The 22,072-nt window shown below is 42.7% G+C and overlaps 1 protein-coding gene across 1 annotated transcript in view; it reads left to right on the top strand.

Moving 5' to 3' along the window:
- Positions 1-22,072, top strand: part of Stard9 (StAR related lipid transfer domain containing 9) — a 130,196-nt gene that overhangs the window by 41,850 nt on the left and 66,274 nt on the right. The window contains exons 4-8 of the mRNA XM_045155984.1: positions 6,644-6,760; positions 9,071-9,103; positions 9,186-9,247; positions 17,436-17,548; positions 21,519-21,588. Of these exons, the coding sequence (XP_045011919.1) occupies positions 6,644-6,760; positions 9,071-9,103; positions 9,186-9,247; positions 17,436-17,548; positions 21,519-21,588 (395 nt within the window). The remainder of the gene's footprint in view (positions 1-6,643; positions 6,761-9,070; positions 9,104-9,185; positions 9,248-17,435; positions 17,549-21,518; positions 21,589-22,072) is intronic.

Genomic DNA, 22,072 nt, shown 5'->3' with positions numbered 1-22,072 from the left:
TCTTTCCTTCTATACTTGAGGCCATAGGACAACCTCAGGCTATTTTATTTTACTTTTTTTTTTTTTTTTTGAGACAGGGACCTGGAACTTAGTACCTGTTTCCACCCTCCTTCTGATTTTTTGTCATTTGTATTCTTTTAATATTTTTTTCTTTTGAGAGAGACAGACAGACAGACAGACAGTATGGGTGCTCCAGGGCCTTCTGCTACTAAAAACAAACTCCAAATGCATGTGTCACTTTGTGCACCTGGCTTTATGTGGGCACTGGGGAATAGAACCTGGGCCATCAGGTTTTGCAAGCAAGCATCTTTAACTGGGGATCCAGCTTCAGTCCTCATGCCTGTAAGGCAAGCTATTTACTGACTGAGCTAGTATGCAAAAAAAAAAAAAAAAAATTGCTAGGTGTAGTGGTACATGCCTTTAATCTCAGCATTTGGGAGACAGAAGTTGCTGTGAGTTTGAGACCACCCTGAGACTACATAGTGAATTTCAAGTCAGCCTGGGCTGGAACAAGACCTTACCTCAAAACAAACAGACAAAAAAAATCCACAATTTATTTTTGATACTGGTGATTGAACCTATGGCCTCGTTAGTGCAAAGCTTGCACTCTACTTTTAAGTTACACTCCTAGTCCCTTCCCCCAATATTTTTTTAAAGACTAGTATTTGTGTGTTTTTTTAAATATTTATTTATTTGAGAGAGAGAAAGAAGGAAAGAGGAGGGGAGAGGGAGGGAGAGAGAATGGGCACATCAAGGTCTCTAGCCACTGCAAATGAACTCCAGACGCATGCGCCACCTTGTACATCTATCTTACGTGGGTCCTGGCTAATTGAACCTGGGTCCTTAGGCTTCACAGCTAGTGCCTTAACTGCTAAGCCATCCCTCCAGCCCTAAGGTCTAGCTTTTGACTCCTAAAAATTCTCTCTGTAGTTAGGTAGAAGTAGAGTGGCAGAAGTTGTACAAGTGATTTTTAGATGATAATGTGGGTGTGGTGACCAGAGCCCCAATACTAGTGTGATCTGGGAACTTAGAAATACAATTTCTTGGCTGGAGAGATGGTTTAGCGCATGCCTTTAATCCCAGCACATGGGAGGCAGAGGTAGGAGGATCGCTGTGAGTTCGAGGCCACCCTGAGACTCCATAGTGAATTCCAGGTTAGCCTGGGCTAGAATGAAACCTTACCTTGAAAAACACAAACAAAAACAAAAAAAAAATCTCCCAGGTGGTTGAGATGCATGTTAAAATGTAAGAAACAATGTTTTATAAATTTCCTATTTATAGATAAGTGGTAACATTGCTTTAATTTCAGGAGGGGATTACTTGAAGTCCAAAAACAGCTGTCCTAAATGAGTCAATTTCTTTTTTTTTTTTTAATTTTTATTTATTTATTTGAGAGCAACAGACACAGAGAGAAAGACAGATAGAGGGAGAGAGAGAGAATGGGCACGCCAGGGCTTCCAGCCTCTGCAAACGAACTCCAGACGCGTGCGCCCCCTTGTGCATCTGGCTAACATGGGACCTGGGGAACCGAGCCTCGAACCGGGGTCCTTAGGCTTCACAGGCAAGCGCTTAACCGCTAAGCCATCTCTCCAGCCCAATTTCTTTTTTTTAAATTGTTACTTATTTATTTGAGAGAGAGAAAGAGGCGGAGAGAAAGAGAGAGAGAGAGAGAATGGGATTAAAGAGGTATACCACCACTCCTGGCTTGCCTTTATCCATTTTAATTGTAGAGCTGAGACTGTCATTTGGAGCTAAATCTAAATCTTGGGCTTATTTCTATTCTAAGGCATGATCAGAGGGTGGACATCACCTCCTGGCCAACATCAGGTGGGCAACAGCAGCAGGAGAGTGTGCCAAACACTGGCAAAGGGAAACTGGCTATAACACCCATAAACCCTGCCCCTGATAATACGCTGCCTCCAGGAGGCTCCAATTCCCAAACTGCCACGAGCTGGGGATGTAGCTTTCAGAACACACAAGTTTGTGGGGGACATCTGACTCAAAACACCATACCCAGCCACGTACATAAAGCTAGGTAGGTAACAAATGTACTAGCAGAAGACCCTGGAGCACCCATACACACTCACATACACACACACGCACACAGCTATATTTTATTATTTATTTATTATGGTTTTTCGAGGTAGAGTCTCACTCGAGCCCAGGCTGATCTGGAATTCACTGTGTAGTTTCAGGCTGACCTCACAACTCATGGTGATCCTCCTGCCTTGGCCTCCCCAGTGCTGGGGTTAAAGGCGTGGACAACCACACCCCACAATAAATTGATTAAAAAAAATAATAAAGTGCTGTGTGTCAAGCACAGTGGCAGAAGTACCAAGTGGGGTGCTATTCTGTGCTGTGACACTACCTAAGACAGGGTGTCCCCTTGCTTTCCTGCCCCTTCCCCAAATTTCCTTTCAGTTTCATGGGTCATCAGGCATGGTTCCAAACTGTAGTGTGGTTTTTGCATTTCAAAGCTATAAGATCTTGCACAATTTACTTGAATTCTTAAGCCTCCATTTCTCTTGCTATAAAATGGCTATTTTGTATCTCTATCACATGGATTGTTGTGAAGACTAAATGAGAGTATGCATGAAAGTAGGAACAGAAATAGGAATGGCTGGGTGTGGTAGCGCACGTCTTTAATTCCCAGCACTCAAACTCAGGGGGCAGAGGTAGGAGGATCACTGTGAGTTTGGGGCCAGCCTGGGACTACACAGTGAGTTCCAAGCCAGCCCGGGCTAAAGCTGACCCTACCTCGAAACACACACACGATAAAAGAGTTGTTATTCAAGATTAGATTACACCATTTGTTCCATGTTTTAGCAGCTGCGGTTTGCTTCTTGACCAGTGAGCTATTTTGTTTTCTTTGTGTTTAATGCTTCTGATGTTTAGGCATAAGACCACAAGAACCCAGAATGTAGTGAAAGATTTGAGCCTTCCAAATTCCCACTCCTTTCCACAATCTTTGTTGCAGTTTATGGTGGCTTGAATGTAAAATGTCTCCCAATGCTTCAAGTGTTTGTCCCCAGCTGGTGGAACCTTTGGGAGGTGGAGGCGTGTGGCTTGGATGGAGTAGGGTCTCCCTCTAGCCCAGGCTGACCTGGAATTCACTGTGTAGTCTCAAGGTGGCCTCAAACTCATGGCGGTCCTCCTACCTCTGCCTCTAGAGTGCTGGGATTAAAGGTGTGCACCACCACGCACAGCTTCCTTTTTTTTTTTTTTTTTCTTTCCTTTTGGTCTTTCGAGATAGGGTCTCACTCTAGCCCAAGATGACCTAGAACTCATTCTGTAGTCCCAGACTGGCCTCAAACTCATAGCAATTATGCTCTCTGCCTCCCAAGTGCTGGGATTAAAGGACTATGCCACCACCCTGGCTTCCTGATTTTTTAAAAAAATATTTATTTGTTTATTTGTTTGCAAGGAGAGAGAGAGAGAGAGAATGAGAATGGGCACACTAGGGCCTCCAGCTGCTGCAAAAGGATACCAGATGCATGCATCACTTTATGCATCTGGCCTTACATAGGCATTGGGGAATCAATCCTAGGTCATTAGGCTTTTCAGGCAAATGCCTTAACTACTGAGCCATCTCTCCAGCCCTGCTTTCCTGTTTTGTGTGTTGATGTGAACCACAGCACTTGCTCTGCCATAATGAAGCTTTCCCTCAAAACTGTAAGTCTAGCCGGGCATGGTGACACACGCCTTTAATCCCAACACTCGGGAGGCAGGGGTAGGAGGATCGCCATGAGTTTGAGGCCACCCTGAGACTCCATGGTGAATTCCAGGTCAGCCTGGGCTAGAGTAAGACCCTACCTCAAAAAACCAAAAGAAAGAAGAATAAAACTGTAAGCCTAGGGGGCTGGAGAGATGGCTTAGCGGTTAAGCGCTTGCCTGTGAAGCCTAAGAACCCCGGTTCGAGGCTCGGTTCCCCAGGTCCCACGTTAGCCAGATGCACAAGGGGGCGCACGCGTCTGGAGTTCATTTGCAGAGGCTGGAAGCCCTGGCGTGCCCATTCTCTCTCTCTCTCTCCCTCTATCTGTCTTTCTCTCTGTCTGTCACTCTCAAATAAATAAATAAATAAAAATTAAAAAAAAAACTATAAGCCTAAAATAAACCCTTTGCTCCCATAAGTTGCTTCTAGTCAGATATTTTGTTCCAGCAACTAAAAGGCAACTGCTACTGAGCTCTCTCCATTCGCTAACTCTGCGTCAGCCAAGCTGGAAATGGAGTGAAGCCTCCTCTACCTCCTGAAACCTGGCGGGCCAGAATCCCCGAGCTGAAGGAGCAGTATATTCCCTTGCATCTTAGAGCAGCTGAGTTGACTACCACCCATTCACCAGGGGGAAAATCTACAAACTCCACGTTCAGTTGGGCATGACACACACATCTGTAGTTCCCATCCTGCAGGGGGCAGAGACCGGAGAACTGCCGAGGCTTGCTGACTGCAAAAACAGCAGCTGTGGGTTGAGTAAGAGACTCCACCTCAAGGAAACAGATGAGAGTAAGGAGGGAACATCCGACGTTCTTCTCTGGCTTTCACATGTGTGCACACAGGGCATGTACATCTACACGCATGCCACACGACAAGCTGTTCTTGGTTGGGTGTTTTCTTCCAGCCATGCAAAGCTAACTGCAACACTGGGAGATTTAACCTGGGTCTGCAGGCTCTGCAGGCAAACATCTTTAACAGCTGAACCATCTCTAACACAGTACATTTCAATTTCAATTTAAATCACTTTGCAATTTGGGGCTGGAGAAATAGCTCAGCAGTTAAGGTACTTGCCTTTGAAACCTAAGGACCCATGTTCAAGTCCCCAGTACCCATGTAAACCAGATGCTTAAGGTAGTGCATGTATCTAGAGGTTGTTCACAGTGGCTAAAGGCCCTGGAGAACCCATATTCTCTCTCTTACTGACTCTGTTTCTGTCTACCTCTTTCTATCTCTCTCAAAGAAGTAAATAATTTTTTTTTTTAAAAGGGCTGTAGGGATGGCTTGTAGCAATTAAGGCATTTGCCTGCAAAGTCAAAGGACCCAGGTTCAATTCCCCAGGACCCATGTTAGCCAGATGCACAAGGGCACATGCGTCTGGAGTTCTTTGCAGTGACTGGAAGCCCTGGTGTGCCCATTCTCTCTCTCTCCCTCCCTCCCTCTTTCTCTGTCAAATAAATTAATTAATTTAAAAATATACTTTAAAAAATTAAAAAAATTGAGGGCTGGAGATATGGCTCAGTGATTAAAGGTACTTGTTTACAAAATCTAACAAACTGGATTCAGTTCCCCAGCACCCATGTAAATCCAGATGCACAAAGTAATGCATGCATGTGGAGTTTGTTTGCAGTGGCAGAAGGCCCTGTTGAGCCCAGACACACATACTCACTCTCTGATCAAATAAAGAAATAAATTTTTAAAAATATTTGAATAGCCGGGTGTGGTGGAGCATGCCTTTAATCCCAGCACTCGGGAGGCAGAGGTAGGAGGATTACTGTGAGTTCAAGGCCACCCTGAGAATACAGAGTGAATTCCAGGCCAGCCTAGACTAGAGTGAAACCCTACTTTGAATAACCATATATATATTATTCAAATATATATATTACCCAAATATATATATGCATAATAATAATTTACTAAATAAAATTTCCTTTGTCAGGAGCTGGAGAGATGGCTTAGCAGTTAAGGTGCTTGCCTGCAAAGCCAAAGGACCCAAGGTTAATTCCCCAGAACACATATAAATCAGATATATAAGGAGGTACATGCATCTGGAGTTCATTTGCAGCGGCTAGTGGCCTTGGTGCACCCATTCTGTATCTACCTAACTCTTTTTTTTTTTCTCAATCTCTCTCAAATAAATAAATTAAAAAAAAAAATTAAATTTTTTTGTTTCATTATTTATTTATTTATTTGAGAGCGACAGACAGAGCAAGAAAGGCAGGTAAGAGAGAGAGAGAAAGAGAGGGAGAATGGGTGCTCCAGCGCCTCCAGCCATTGTAAACGAATTCTAGACGTGTGCGCCCCTTGTGCATCTGGGTCCTGAGGAATCGAGCCTTGAACCGGGGTCCTTAGGCTTCACAGGCAAGCGCTTAACTGCTAAGCTATCTCTCCAGCCCCAAGTAAATACTTAAAAAAATTTCTTTGGCATGTTTTTCTGATGCTGAATTGATTTTTGTGAAGTGGTGGGAATTTACAGACTCCATCTATCTGTCTGTCTGTCTGTCTATCATGTGTAGATATGTGTGTGTGTTTATGTGTGAGCGTCAGTAGCTGCATATGTGTCATGGCACACATGTGGAGGTCAGAGGACAACTTTCGGTTCAGCCCTTGCCTTCTACCCGTTTTGAGGCAGGGTTTCTCATTCTCACTGTTGTTGTTACTGGCTGTGCTTTCTGCTAGCTTCGGGGAAATTCTCCTGTCTCCACCTCTCGTCCTGCCATCAGTGTGTGCGGACTGCAGAGGCTCACCACCACTTCCGGCTTTGCACATGACATCTGGGGACCGAACTTGGGTTGAGGCTTGAGTGACAAGTGCTTCATCTGTTGAGCCACTTCTCCAGCTCAGTATTTCATTTTGTTCAGGTTAGACGTGATTCTAAATCTACTGCGGAAGAGAGAGACACTCACTGCCTACGCTCTCCTTTCATTGTCACAGGTGTTCCAGGACTTGGGGACTGAAGTACTATCTGGAGCTGCCAAAGGCTACAATATCTGCCTTTTTGCCTATGGGCAGACAGGCTCGGGGAAGACTTATACCATGCTGGGCACTCCAGTGAGTATTAGAACTGCAATGACAAATGTAGTAGACAGTTCCACAAAGCTGGGATGAACATCCAAACCTAACACAGTTTAGGGGAGGAACGGGTTTGTTTTAGGCTTATAGATCCAAGGGGAGTTCCATCAATGGCAGAAGAAGCTGGCTCCCATTCATGAATCCAAGCAGAGAGAGAAAAACTACCAGCAGCCAGCAAAGAAAAGCAGCAAGCAAGAACCTGCAGCAAACAGGACCCCAGAGCTCAGCCTCCCTTCATACCTCTGGGCTGGAAACAGATCCGCCCCCAAACACACCTTTGGGCTGGACCCCAGGGTCCACTCTGGTGACACCTCCTCCAGCCAGGTAACAAGAGACCCAAGTTACAAGTTTAATTTTTTTGTTGTTGTTTTTGAGGTAGGGTCTCACTGTAGCTCAGGCTGACCTGGAATTCACCATGCAGTCTCAGGGTGGCCTGGAACTCACGTTTATCCTCCTACCTCTGCCTCCCGAGTGCTGGGATTAAAGGCGTGCACCATCACACCCAGCTACAAGTTTAATTTTAATAACTATCACAACATAGCTTTCAAATGCCACAGCAAACTTGACTCTTATGAATGGGATTTCCATAGTCAGCCAACATTAATGAGTGAGGTTCATCGGCCCTTTGCCTCCCTGTACCGCTATACCCGGCTCCTCTTCTGCATTCACAAGGAGGCCTTCATCATTTTATTTTATTTTATTTATTTTATTTTATTTATTTGAGAGTGACAGACAGAGAAAGAGGCAGATAGCTAGAGAGAGAATGGGCGCGCCAGGGCCTCCAGCCGCTGCAAACGAACTCCATATGCGTGCGCTCCCTTGTGCATCTGGCTAATATGGGTCCTGGGGAATCAAGCCTCGAACCGGGGTCCCTAGGCTTCACAAGCAAGCGCTTAACCATTTCTCCAGCCCCCTTCATCATTTTAATTGAAAGGAAAACTTTGAATAATTAGGCCCTCTTTGTTAAGCTCTGAAGAACCTTAGAATTTTGCCACTCCCTTTGACAGAGTCCTTTCCATCCTGCGGAATTTGTCATATTTCCAAGCTCATCACTTCAAGCGTCTTAACACTTTAGCTGTGGATAGATGAGCTGGATGGCATTTTAGTGCTGTGCAGAGGTAAGATCATTGTAGCCAAGCTCAAAGGCTACATGTGGTAGAAGGAAGCTTGTGGACTGAGAGCCTTTTTATATTTCATTTATTTATTTGAGAGAGAGAGAGAGGCAGATAGATAGACAGATAGACAGATGACAGAGGAAGAGAGGATGGGTGCACCAGGGACTCCTGCGACTGCAAATGAACTCCAGGCACACGCACTACTTTATGCATCTGGGTTTACATGGGTACTGGGGAATTAGACTTCAGGCTTTACATGCAAGTGCCTTTAACCACTAAGCCATCTCTGCAGCCCCCCGGACTGAGAGCTTTTAAAAGTACTAGGGTTTTGGGTGTGGTGGCGCACGCCTTTAATCCCAGCATTTGAGAAGTAGAGGTAGAATGATTCCCCTGAGTTCGAGGTCAGCCTGGGACTATGGAGTGAATTCCAGGTCAGCCAGAACTAGAGTGAGACCCTACCTCGAAAACACAAAAACAAACCAACAAAAAGTACATAGGATCTAGTGAGAACCTTGATCGCAGAAACAGAAGGGAGGCATTCCTTAAGAGCTCCTTTTTCCTTGAGGTTTAGAAGTATCCTACTGAGATGAACTGCTAGAGTGGTTGGCAAATAGCACTGTATAGGGACATTCTAGAGAATTCTATTTCTCCTGAAAGATTATTCTACTTTCCTGGGTCCAGCTCATTGTTTTCTTTATCCGTGGCTAGTTTCACATCTTTGAAATTAAAAAAGTTAAATTAAAAAAAAAAGAAGTGAAAGAAGTTGCCCACTAAGCTTGCGGGGAGGGGATACAAGATGGCAGGAGTATCTGCTTCTCTGGAATTGTCTGTTTTGCGGACGCATGTTCTCCAGTCCTCCTGTGTGTACAAGGATAGGAGGTGGGGATCTAAGAGCGAGCACATTAGTAAAGTGAATTTATCTGAGAAGAATAAACTTCATTGCGTGAAAACACGTGTGTAGGGTTGCTAGCTTTTCTCTTACAGTAGTAACACACCTCTCATTAGTACATTCCCTCCGTCAGTGTTTCTTGAGAGTGCTGGCACGTATTCTTCCATACCTCCTATAGTGGGTAGCACAAGGAGCCCACACACCATCCTCTGTGCTTAGGAGGCTGGGGGGGGGGGTGCATTGTCCAGAGTAAATTATAATGCTTTCCTTTCTTCTGCCCTCCAGGCCTCTGTTGGACTGACACCACGGATATGTGAGGTATAGACTTTTGACCTATCTTCTCAAAGCAGCTCTCCTTTGTCCACTCCCTTCAGTGAAATCCCAACTCTGGTTTGTGCAGGGTCTCTTCCTCAGAAAGGAGGACTGTGCATCACCGCCTCCTTCCTGTAGGATAACAGTAAGGTAAGAGCTGACAAGCTACAAGCCCTGGAGTGTTCCTCTTTTTGCTCCAAAAGTTAGCATGTTCAACTTTTCTGTCCTTGCTTTCATAGTTATGAGAGAAAAGTCACAGAAGATATATCGTATAGTGCTGGGAGTCAAGAAGCACACTTAGTCCCTTACCATTAGTCTTAGTACTCAGGTCTCTCCTGGGCTGTGCCCGTCCCTTCCTTTTCACTGCAGTTCCATACTTGCTATGGGCTTTCTCTCCCCAACCCTACTGAATTATTCTGTAGGACAGTAGTTTCACACTCTAGTTCCCAGGCTAGTGTTACCTCCAACTTTTTTTCTCATTTTTATTAACATCTTCCATGATTATAAAAAATGTCCCATGGTAATACCTTCCCTCCCCAAACTTTCCCCTTTGAAATTTCATTCTCCATCATATCCCTTCCCCATCTCAATCAATCTCTCTTTTATTTTGAGGTCATGATCTTTTCCTCCTCTTATGATGGTGTTGTGTAGGTAGTGTCAGGCACTATGAGGTCATGGATAGCCAGGCCATTTTGTGGCTGGAGGGAACATGTTGTATGGAGTCCTATCCTTCCTTTGGCTCTTACATTTTTTCCGTAACCTCTTCCACATTAGACCCTGAGCCTTGGAAGGTGTGATCAAGATGTTATTCAGTACTCCAGTCACTTCTTTCCAGCACCATGATATCCTCGGAGTCGTCCCAAGGTCACTACCATCTGAAAAGAGAAGATTCTCTACCCAAAGTAAGAGTAGCATTAATATAAGGGTATGAATATTAAGAGAAGTGCTTACTGGGCAGTTTGATAAGCATAGTATATACATTTTTCCAGACATCAGCAGATGTTACACCCCTAGGGCTCATGAATACCCATTTTACGTTTTCAGTGTCAGGGATGTGTTCCTTCCCATGGAGCAGGCCTCCAGTCCAATTATAGGACAGTTGGTTTCCACCATGATAGACATGCCACTATTGCACCTGTTGGCTCATTTGGCCTGGATGGCCAATTATAAGGCTTGCAGTGTCCACTGATGAGTATCTTCACTGGTGGTATCTCTTTCTCCCATTGAACTACATGTAGAATGGCTTCTTCCAGCTTTCTGTCAGCTGGTCTGCATGGAGGAGGTTATCAGCTCAGTTCCAGCAGAATTTCTCAGTGGCCTTGCAGCCCAAGTATGTGGCATCTTCAGCAATAGGGTCTTACCATCTATTCCTGGTGGGAAGTCAAGGGCCTCGTCAATGACCTATAATGTTTAGGGGGCATCAGGGACCTCCTTGGCCAACAACTCACTGAAAGGTATCCCATACCTGGCACTGAAAATTTTCTAGCATCAACCTACGGCTCCTGAGTGTTCCATTGTCCAAAACTGGAGGATTCCATATGATTTGTTTATATCCTCTTAGATTTTGATTAGCTCTCCCTCCACCTTTCCTTTACTCAATCTCTTCCCCTGACCTCACTTTGGGCCTTTTTACCCCCATTAATCTATTCAACATAGATACAATACCATCCTATTAAGTACCCTCCTCCCTTCCTTTCTCTTCCCTTTATATCTCTTTTTTAGCTTACTGACCTCTGCTACTGAGTTTTTTTCTTCTCACACAGAAGCCCAATCATCTGTAGCTAGGATCCACATATGAGAGAGAACATGTGGTGCTTGGCTTTCTGGGCCTGGGTTACCTCACTTAGTATAATCCTTTCCAGATCCATCCATTTTCCTGCAAATTTCATTTTTCTTTACTACTGAGTAGAACCCCATTATATAAATGTGCCATATCTTCATTATCCATTCATCAGTTGAAGGACATCTAGGCTGGTTCCATTTCCCAGCTATTGTGAATTGAGCGGCAATAAACATGGTTGAGCACGTACTTCTAAGGAAATGAGATGAGTCCTTAGGATATATGCCTAGAAGTGCTATAGCTGGGTCATATGGTAGATCAATTTTTAGCTGTCTTAGGAACCCCCACACTGATTTCCACAATGGCTGGACCAGACTGCATTCCCCCCAACAGTGTAGAAGGGTTCCTCTTTTTCCACGTCCCCGACAGCATTTATGATCATTTGTTTTCATGATGGTAGCCAATATGACAGGAGTGAGATGGAATCTCAATGTAGTTTCAATATGCATTTCCCTGATGACTAGGGATGTAGAACATTTTTTTAGAAGTCTTAGCCATAGCAATAAGGCAAGAGATGCACATAAAAGGGTTACAAATTAGAAAGGAAGAGATCAAGTTATCATTATTTGCAGATGACATTATTCTACATATAAAGGACCCTAAAGACTCTACTAGCAAACTGTTAGAGCTGATAAATACCTACAGCCATGTAGCAGGATATAAAATAAGTACACAGATATCAGTAGCCTTCCTATATGCTAACAACAAACACACAGAAGATGAAATCAGAGAATCGCTCCCATTCACAATTATATCAAAGAAAATAAAGTACCTTGGAATAAACCTAACCAAGGAAGTAAAGGATCTCTACAATGAATACTATAAAACACTCAAGCGAGAAATTGCAGAAGACACTAGGAAATAGAAAAACATCCCTTGTTCCTGGATGGGAAGAATAAATATTGTTAAAATGGCAATCTTACCAAAAGCAATGTACATATTTAATGCAATCCCCATCAAAATACCAATGGCATTTTTCACAGACATAGAAAAAACAATCCAAAAATTCATTTGGAATCATAAAAATCCTCGAGTATCTAAAAGAATACTGAGCAACAAAAATAAGGCTGGTGGTATCACCATACCTGATTTTAACCTATACTACAGAGCCATAGTAACAAAAACAGCATGGTACTGGCACAAAAGCAGACATGTAGATCAATAGAACAGAATAATGACCCAGATGTAAGTCCAGGTAGCTATAGCCACTTGATATTCAATAAAAATGCCAAAAATACTTATTGGAGAAAAGATAGCCTCTTTAGCAAATGGTGCTGGGAAAACTGGATATTTATCTGTAGAAAGATGAAAATAGATTCTTCTCTCTCTCCATACCCAAGAATTAAGTCCAAATGGATTAAAGACCTTAACATCAGACCTGAAACTCTGAAACTGCTAGAAGAAAATGTAGGGGAAACCCTCCAACATATTGGTCTTGGCAAAGACTTTCTGAATATAACCCCAATTGCTCAGGCAATAAAACCACAGGCTAATCACTGGGACCTCATGAAATTACAAAGATTTTGTACTGCAAAGGACACTGTGAATAAAGCAAAGAGGCAACCTACAGAATGGGAAAAAAATTTTTGCCAGTTATAGATCTGCTAGAGGATTGATAACTAGGATATACAAAGAACTCAAAAAGATAAATAATTATTGCTGAAGACGCCACATACTTGGGCTGCAAGGCCACTGAGAAATCCTGCTAGAACTGAGCTGATAACCTCCTCCATGTAGACCAGCTGACAGAAAGCTGGAAGAAGCCATTCTACATGTAGTTCAATGGGAGAAAGAGATACCACCAGTGAAGATACTCAACAGTGGACACTGCAAAGCCTTATAATTGGCCAACCAGGCCAAATGAGCCAACAGGTGCAATAGTGGCCCGTTTGTCATGGTGGAAACTAACTGCCCTCCAATTGGACTGGAGGCCTGCTCCATGGGAAGGAATACATCCCTGACACCAAAATCTTATAACAGGGGTATTCATGAGCCCTAGGGGTGTAACATCTGCTGATGTCTGGATACTTAGCTTCCTATTCAAAATGAAACTTATCAAACTGCCCAGTAAGCATTTCTCTTAATATTCATACCCTTATATTAATGCTACTCTCACTTTGGGTAGAGAATCTTCTCTTTTCAGATAGCAGTGACCTTGGGATGACCCGGAAGGTGTCATGGTGCTGGAAAGAAGTGACTGGAGTACTGAGTAACATCTTGATCACCTTCCAAGGCTCAGGGTCTAATGTGGGAGAGGTGGCGGAAAAAAATATAAGAGCCAAAGAAAGGGTAGGACTCCTTACAACATGCTCCCTCCAGACATAAAATGGCCTGGATATCCATGACCTCATAGCACCTGACACTACCAACACAAGACCATCATAAGAGGAGGAAAAGATCATGACATCAAAATAAAAGAGAGATTGATTGAGATGGGGAGGCAAATGATGGAGAATGGAATTTCAAAGGGGAAGGTGGGGGGAGTGAAGGTATTACCATGGGACATTTTCTATAATCGTGGAAAATGTTAATAAATTGAGGGAAAAATAAAATAAAATTAGATTAAAAAAAAACACACACACACAAAATTGAGCTGGGCGTGGTCACGTATGCCTTTAATCCCAGTGCTGGGGAGGCCCGGGTAGGAGGATCACCTTTTTTTTTTAATTTAAATTTAAATTTTTTGATTTTTTAATTTTTATTAACATTTTCCATGATTATAAAAAAAAACCCATGGTAATTCCCTCCCTGCCTGAGACTACAGAGTGAATTCCAGGTCAGCCTAGGCTATAGCGAGACCCTACCTTGAAAAGCAAAAATAAATAAATAAATAAATAAATTGAGGGAAGCAATCAAACAAGCCAATTAAAAAATGGGCTATTGAGGTAAATAGTTCTCCAAAAAAAAACAAAAAAAAGAAATATGGATGGCTTATAAACATCCAAGATTTTTGTTGTTGTTTTTGTTTGTCAAGGTAGTATCTCATTCTAGCTCAGGTTGACCTGGAATTTACTATGTAGTCTCAGGGTAACCTCAAACTCACATGATCTTCCTACCTCTGCCTCCCGAGTGCTGGGATTAAAAGTATGCACCACCATGCCCGGTTTATTTTATTTATTATTTGCAAGGAGAGAGACAAGGAGAGAATGGGCATACCAGAGCCTCTAGCCACTAAAAACAAACTCCAGATGCATGTGCCACTTTGATTATATTTTGTTTTGTTCTGTGGAACAGCATCTTGCTATGGAACCTAGGCTGCCTTTTTAAAAACAATTTTAGCTGGATGTAGTGGCACATGCCTTTAATCCCAGCGCTTGGGAAGCAGAGGTAGGAGGATCATTGTGAGTTCAAGGCCAGCCTGGAGCTATATAGCTATATAGCCTGGTCTAGGGCAAGACCCTAACTCAAAAAAAAACCAAAAACCCAAAACATTAAATTAAATTAAAATCAAGCTGGGTGTAGTGTCATATGCCTTTAATCTCAGCACTTGGGAGGCAGAGGTAGGAGGAACACATGAGTTTGAGGCCACCCTGAGACTATATAGTGAATTCCAGGTCGGCCTGGGCTAGAGTAAGACCCTACCTCGAAAAAAACATTTTTTTATTTGGGCTTGAGAGATGCTTCAGCAACTAAGGCACTTGCCTCAAAGCCTAATAACTCAGGTTCAGTTTCCCCAGTACCCATGTAAAGCCAGATACATAAAGTGGCACATGCATCTGGAGTTCATTTACATTGGTTAGAGGCCCTAGTGTGTAATTCTCTCTCTCTGTCTCCATGCAAATAAATAAATAAAATATTTTAAAAGATAGTTTAATTTATTTAATTTTGAGGAGAAGAAGACACAGATTGCATGCATTACTGTGTGCATATGACTTTACATTCATGGGTACTGGGGAATTGAACCTAGGCCAGCAGAGTTTTCAAACAAGCTTCTTTCTTTCTTTTTTGTTTTTGGTTTTCAAGGTAGGGTCTCACTCTGGCCCAGGCTGACCTGGAATTCACTATGGAGTCTCAGGGTGACCTCGAACTCACAGTAATCCTCCTACTTCTGCCTCCCAATTGCGGGAACTAAAGGTGTTCGCTACCACGCCTGGTGTCTTTTTTTTTTTTTTTTAAAGAACAGGATATCATATAGCCCAGGCTGGTCTCAAGTTTACTAAGTAGCCAAGGTTGTCCTTGAACTCCTAAGTGCTAAGATTATAGATGTGAGCCATCATGCTTAGTTTGACACCTACTAAAAAAACAAAAAACAAAGCTGGGCATGGTGGCGCATGCCTTTAATCCCAGCACTTGGGAGGCAGAGGTAGGAGGATTGCCATGAGTTTGAGGCCACCCTGAGACTCCATAGTGAATTCCAGGTCAGTCTGGGCTACAGTGAGACCCTACCTCGAAAAACCAAAAAAAAAAAAAAAATACCTCCACTAATGAGTGGATAATGAAGATGTGGCACATTTATACAATGGAGTTCTATTCAGCAGTAAAGAAAAATGAAGTTATGAAATTTGCAGAAAAATGGATGGACCTGGAAAGGATTATACTAAGTGAGGTAACCCAGGCCCAGAAAGCCAAGCGCCACATGTTCTTCCTCATATGTGGATCCTAGCTACAGATGACTGGGCTTCTGCGTGAGAAGGAAAATACTTAGTAGCAGAGGCCAGTAAGTTAAAAAGGAGACATAAAGGGAAGAGAAAGGAAGGGAGGAGGGTACTTAATAGGTTGATATTGTATATATGTAAGTACAATGATTGAGATGGGGAGGTAATATGATGGAGAATAGAATTTCAAAGGGGAAAGTGTTGGGGGGGAGGGAATTACCATGGGGTATTTTTTATAATCATGGAAAATGTTAATAAAAATTAAAAAATTAGAAAAAAAAGCAAAAACAACAACAACAACAAAAAAAAAAAGAATTGTGACTGGGGAGGGAGGGAATTACCATGGGATTTTTTTTATAATCATGAAAAATGTTAATAAAAATTTAAAAATCCCAAAATTAAAATTTAAATTAAGAAAAAAGAAAATCGATCTGGTTGGATTAAGTCAGTTAGAAAGATGTTATAGCACCCCTTGGATGAATAAGTACTCTGAAGATGCTATGATTAAAAAATTGTACTAATTGTATATGCTTTGTTTAGACATGGAACTGTAAGTTTAATAATTAAATTTAAGTCCACATGGAACAAAGAGAAAAAAAAAGAAATAAAAAGACTTAAAAACAAAAAATAAAATAAATTTAAAAAAATAAAAAAGAATTGTGTCTGTACCAGGCATGGTGGTGCACACCTTTTATCCCAGCACTTGGGAGCCAGTGATAGGATTGCCATGAGTTCAAGGTCACCCTGAGACTACATTGTGACTTCTGAGGCCACTCTGAGCTAGAGTGAGACCCTGCCTTGAAAAACCAAAAAAAAAAAAAAAAAAAAAAAAATAGTGACTGCATTTTCTTTCTCCCTCCCTTCCTCCCTTCCTTCCTTCCTTCCTTCCTTTCTTCCTTTTTCTTGAGGTAAGTTCTCACTCTAGCCCAGGCTGGCCTGGAATTTACTCTGTAGTCTCAGGCTGGCCTTCAGCTAACAGCAATCTTCCTAACTGTACCTTTTGAGGGCTGGGATTAAAAGTGTGCACCACCACACCCGGCTGTAACTGTATTTTTTTTTTCCCAAGGTAGGGTCTCACTGTAGCCCATTCTGTGACCCCAGGCTGGCCTCGAACTCACAGTGATCCTCTTACCTGTGCCTTCTGAGTGCTGGCATCAAAGGTATGCACCACCATGCCCTGCTCTATAACTGAATTTCATTTTTGTTTTTTGAAGTAGTGTCTCGCTCTGGCCCAGGCTGACCTGGAATTCACTGTAGTCTCAGACTGGATAGCACTTCTCTTACCTCAGCCTCCCAAGTGCTGGAGTTAAAGGTGTGCACCATCCGGCCCAGCTTCTGTAGCTGTATTTTTAACAAAAGGAATAAAGAACAAGTAGATATGTAGAAGGCATTTATGCACTTCCAGTGGGTTGGACAGGTGAGCCTTGCCTTATAGCAGAGGCAAGGAAGGACTGGGCCTTCCCAGTTGCTAGGCAGTTGCCGTTGAGATGCTTCACAGAACAGCAGAAGGAAAGTCTATAGTCTAGAGGTAGAGGTGGCAGGATCAGGTGTTCAAGGACAGCCTTGACCACATAACGAGTTTGAGGCCAGCAGGGACTACATGTGATCCTGTCAAAATAGCAACAAACACAGACTAGACATCTAGACATCAAAGGATCACATTTGAAAGGCTTCCAACAGCCCATTGAAATCTAATCTCAAGTCAGCACTGATAATATAACTTAAAGCTATGATATGATGGCAGCCAGTGTTCAAAACCTGCTTCTGCGCATAGACGAGGGTGCTTGATCAGAGGCAGTGCTGGGACAGGAGTCCAGGACCTTTTTGAACTCTTTAGTTAGTGATTTTTTTTCTCTCCCTTTCTCAAAATCTAATTTTGTTGCCTTTCTCTCCTTGTTTTTAGCTTTCTGGAAATCTATAATGAACGTGTGAGAGATCTTTTGAAGCAATCTGATCCAAAAAAATCCTATATCTTGAGGGTCAGAGAGCATCCAGAGATGGGGCCCTATGTACAAGGTGAGATGCCGTGGTCCTGGAAGTCTGAGTCCTGACTGAGGGTAAAAAACTCTAAAAGGTCACAAATTCACTCAGCATGTGGTAAATGACTATTTACTATGTGCCGCCTGCTAGACCCTGGCTACATGCTGATAAATAGAAATGACGTAGTCCTGCCTTCACAGGTAAGCTTAAAACCTAGTACAAGTGAATCAGAAAACAAACACTCGATTACAAATCATAATAGTTAATAAAGAAATAATTAGGGCTGGAGAGATGGCTTAGCGGTTAAGCGCTTGCCTGTGAAGCCTAAGGACTGTGGTTCGAGGCTCGGTTCCCCAGGTCCCACGTTAGCCAGATGCACAAGGGGGCGCATGCGTCTGGAGTTTGTTTGCAGAGGCTGGAAGCCCTGGCGCGCCCATTCTCTCTCTCTCCCTCTATCTGTCTTTCTCTCTGTGTCTTTCGCTCTCAAATAAATAAATAAAAATTAAAAAAAAAAAAGACTGTTGATGACTTAAAAAAAAAAAAAAGAAATAATTAGTCATGGGCTGCAGAGATGGCCTACAGGTTAAGGCACTTGCCTGCAAAGACAAAGGATCCAGGTTCCACTGAACCATCTTCCTGCCTCAGAGCTTGTTTTTTTTTTTGCTTTTTTTTTTTTAATTTATTTATTTGAGAGCGACAGACATAGAGAGAAAGACAAATAGAGGGAGAGAGAGAGAATGGGCGCGCCAGGGCTTCCGGCCTCTGCAAACGAACTCCAGATGCGTGCGCCCCCTTGTGCATCTGGCTAACGTGGGACCTGGGGAACCGAGCCTCGAACTGGGGTCCTTAGGCTTCACAGGCAAGCGCTTAACCGCTAAGCCATCTCTCCAGCCCTCACAGCTTGTTTTTTAAAGAAAAATGTTTCAATAAGCCAGGCTTGGTGATGCATGCCTTTAATCCCAGCATTCAGGAGGCAGAGGCAGGAGGATAGCCATAAATTCAAGGCAATCCTGAGACTACATAGTGAATTCCATGTCAGCCTGGGCTAGAGTGAGACCCTACCTTGAAAAACTAAAAAAAACTAAAAATAATTTTAAAAATTAAGGTCATTTTCAGGCTGGAGACATGGCTAAGTAGTTCAAGGCACTTGCTTGCAAAGCCTGCCTTCCTGGGTTCAATTTCCCATACCTGCGTAAAGCCAGATGCACAAAGTAACACGTGTCTGGAGTCTATAGTGGCCAGAGACCCTGGCACACACATTCATTTTCTTTTTCTCTGTCTCTCTTCTCGCAAATAAATTAAAAAATATATTTAAAAATAAATAGGGACTAGAGATATAGCTCAGTGGTTAATGGCACTTGCTTGAAAAGCCTCCTAGCTTGGGAAGGATTCCCAGTCCTGGGTGTGGTGGTGCACACCTTTAATCCCAGCACTCTGGAGGCAGAAGTGAGTGGATCACATGATTCTTCAATACCCATGTAAGGCCAGATGCACAAAGTGTTGCATGCATCTGGAACTTATCTGCAGTGGCAAGAGGCCCTGGTGTGCCCATTCCTCCCCGCCCCCATTGCAAATAAATAAAAATAAATAAATGGTGGTGGGAAGATTTTAATTGCCACAGGGTGGGTAGAAATATCCTGAGGCATAGCCCCCCTCACAGAGACTGACTGACACCATAATTCCTCTACAATGAACACCAATAACCTCACAGAGGAGGGTCCTCATGGAAATAGAAACAGAAACCAGGGGAGAGGAGATATATAACATAACCTCTGGGGGCGCTGCAGAAATGGTTCAGCAGTTAAAGACACCTGCATGCAAAGCCTGATGGTCTGGGTTTAATTCCCCAGTACCCATGTAAAACCAGCTGCAAAAGTGATGCATACATCTGGAGTTTGTTTATAGCGGCTAGAGGCCCTGGCATGCCCATTCCCCCCTTTCTGTATCTCTATAAGCCTCTCTTAAATAAATAAGTGAAATATTTTAATTTTAAAAAAAAGAAGCGCCTCCTCATTCCAGTTGAAGAATTGAGCATGCTTGGAACCTAACTGCATTCTTTGCAGAAGTTTTTTTTTTTTTTTTTTAATTTTTGAGTGAAAGAGATAGAGGTAGAGAGAGGGAGAGAGAGAGGGAAGGAGGGAGGGAGAGAATGAGCACACTAGGGTCTTTTAGCCACTGGGATGAACTCCAGACACATGTAACCCCTTGTGATGCATGTGCAACATTGCGTGCTTACATCACTCTGCATCTGGCTATGTGGGACCTGGAGATTTGAACAAAGCAAGTGCCTTAACTGCTAAGCCATCTCTCTAGCCCTGCAAAATCTTTTTTTTTTTTAAATCTTCAGCCTGGCGTAGTGGCCTTTAATCCGCACCTTTAATCCCAGCCTTGGGAGGGAGAGGTAGGAGGATCACCATGAGTTGAAGGCCACTTTGAGACTACATAGTGAATTCCAGGTCAGTCTGGGCTAGAGTGAGACTCTACCTCAAAAAAAAAAAAAAAAAAAATCTTCAGGTGGGCGTGGTGGCGCACTCATTTAATACCAGCACTTAGGGGGTAGAAGTAGGAGGATTCCTGTGAGTTCAAGGCCACCCTGAGACTACATAGCAAATTCCAGGTATATATGCACACACACATACATATATATATTTGAGAGAGAGAATGGGCATACCAGAGCCTCTAGCCACTGCAAAAGAACTCTAGGTGCATGCACTACATTGTGCATTTGGCTTATGTGGGGAATCCAACCTAGATCCTTAGGCTTCGCAGGGAAGCACCTTAACCACTAAGCAATCTCTCCAGCCCTGCAAAAGGTTTTTTTTACTTCTCATTTAACTTACCACTGTTTTGTAATCCTTTCGTTTCTGTCTGAAAGAAGTTGGGGTTTGAGCCAAGCATAGTGTTTCATGCCTATAATTCTATCACTTGGGAGGTTGAGGCAGGATTGTCACCAGTTTGAGGCAAGCCGGTCTAGAGTGAAAAAAAAAAAAAAGGAAAGGAAAAAAAAATAGGTATTCGCAAGTCATCTCTCTGGCCTCTATTTTTCCTCATTCATAGCCTTGGAAATATTTTACTTTAACTAGTTGTCTTTCATCTTTTGTGCAGCTTTTTCTAGAAGATTTAGTGGCCCATATTATCTAACTTGCCATTACCAAAGGTCTCCATGTATTTGCCGCTTTATTATGGAGCATTTTGTTTTGTTTGCTTATTTTGTCTTCCAAGGTAGGGTCTTGCTCAGGTCTTCTACTGACCTGAAATTCACTATGTAGTCTCAGGATGGCCTCAAACTCATAGCAACCCTCTTACCTCTGCCTTCCTAGTGCTGGGATTAAAGGTGTGCACCACCACTCCTGGCAAGAATTTTTAGCTTATACAAAATTAGGCAACCTGGTATACTGAAACCCGTATGGTATTTGTTCAGTCACAACTGCCAATAAATCTTGGCTTGTTCTGTTTTACCTATATTCCCATTTGTTTCCCCCCTTATATTATTATTATTATTATTATTAGTTTTGTTTTTTCGAGATAGGGTCTCACTTTAGCCAAGGCTGACCTGGAATTCATGATGTAGTCTCAGGCTGGCCTTGAACTCACGGCGATCCTCCTACCTCTGCCTCCTGAATGCTGGATTAAAGGCGTGCGCCACTACGCTGCACTCCCTTTCTCAGGAATTTTGTGAAGGCTGAATGAGATAACATATAAGGAGTTTCTCATAAGCTCTGTAGCAAAGTTGTGAGGAATTTTTGTTGCTAACATAGCCGCTACATGAAATCTAAGCTATGATTGTTGTGGAAATAGGACCTGGCATTTCTAGGGCCCATTACAGTAATACCTGACATTAGGTTTCTAATAAATATTTGTTAATTTATTATCAGAACGAGCTTATTAGTTATTCCTTCTGTCTCACTTACCAAATGATATGAAATAAGAATGATGAAGACTGGAAAAGGTTAAACTTTATAGCAGTTTTATTTGATTTATTTTCTTCCCCTGGCAAATTTGATAGGTCTGTCTCAACATACGGTGACCAACTATGAGGAAGTTATTCAGCTGTTGGAGGAAGGGATAGCAAACAGGTAAACAAATTTGTTCCTGTCATTCTTTTTTTTTTTTTTTTTTTTTTGGTTTTACAAGGTAGGATTTCACTCTAGTTCAGGCTCACCTGGAATTCACTATTTAGTCTCAGGCTGTCCTCTAATTCATGGTGATCCTCTTGCCCCTGCCTTCCAAGTGCTGGGATTAAAGGCATGTGCCACCATGCCTGGTTTACTATAACTATTTTTTTCTCAATTTTTATTAACATTTTCCATGATTATAAAAAGTATCCCATGGTAATACACCCCCCAACTTTCCCCTTTGAAATTCCATTCTCCATCATATCCTCTCCCCATCTTAATCAGCTCTCTTATTTTGATGTCATGATCTTTTCCTCCTCTTATGATGGTCTTGTGTAGGTAGTGTCAGGCACTATGAGGTCATGGATATCCAGGCCATTTTATGTCTGGAGGGAGCATGTTGTATACTATGACTATTTTATGATTCTCCTATGTGACCTTCAGT

Source organism: Jaculus jaculus, chromosome 8 (genome assembly GCF_020740685.1).
Source record: "Jaculus jaculus isolate mJacJac1 chromosome 8, mJacJac1.mat.Y.cur, whole genome shotgun sequence".
Lineage (NCBI taxonomy): Eukaryota > Metazoa > Chordata > Mammalia > Rodentia > Dipodidae > Jaculus > Jaculus jaculus.
Note: the sequence above shows the minus strand (reverse complement) of the source record. Positions and strands in the feature narration are given on the sequence as shown.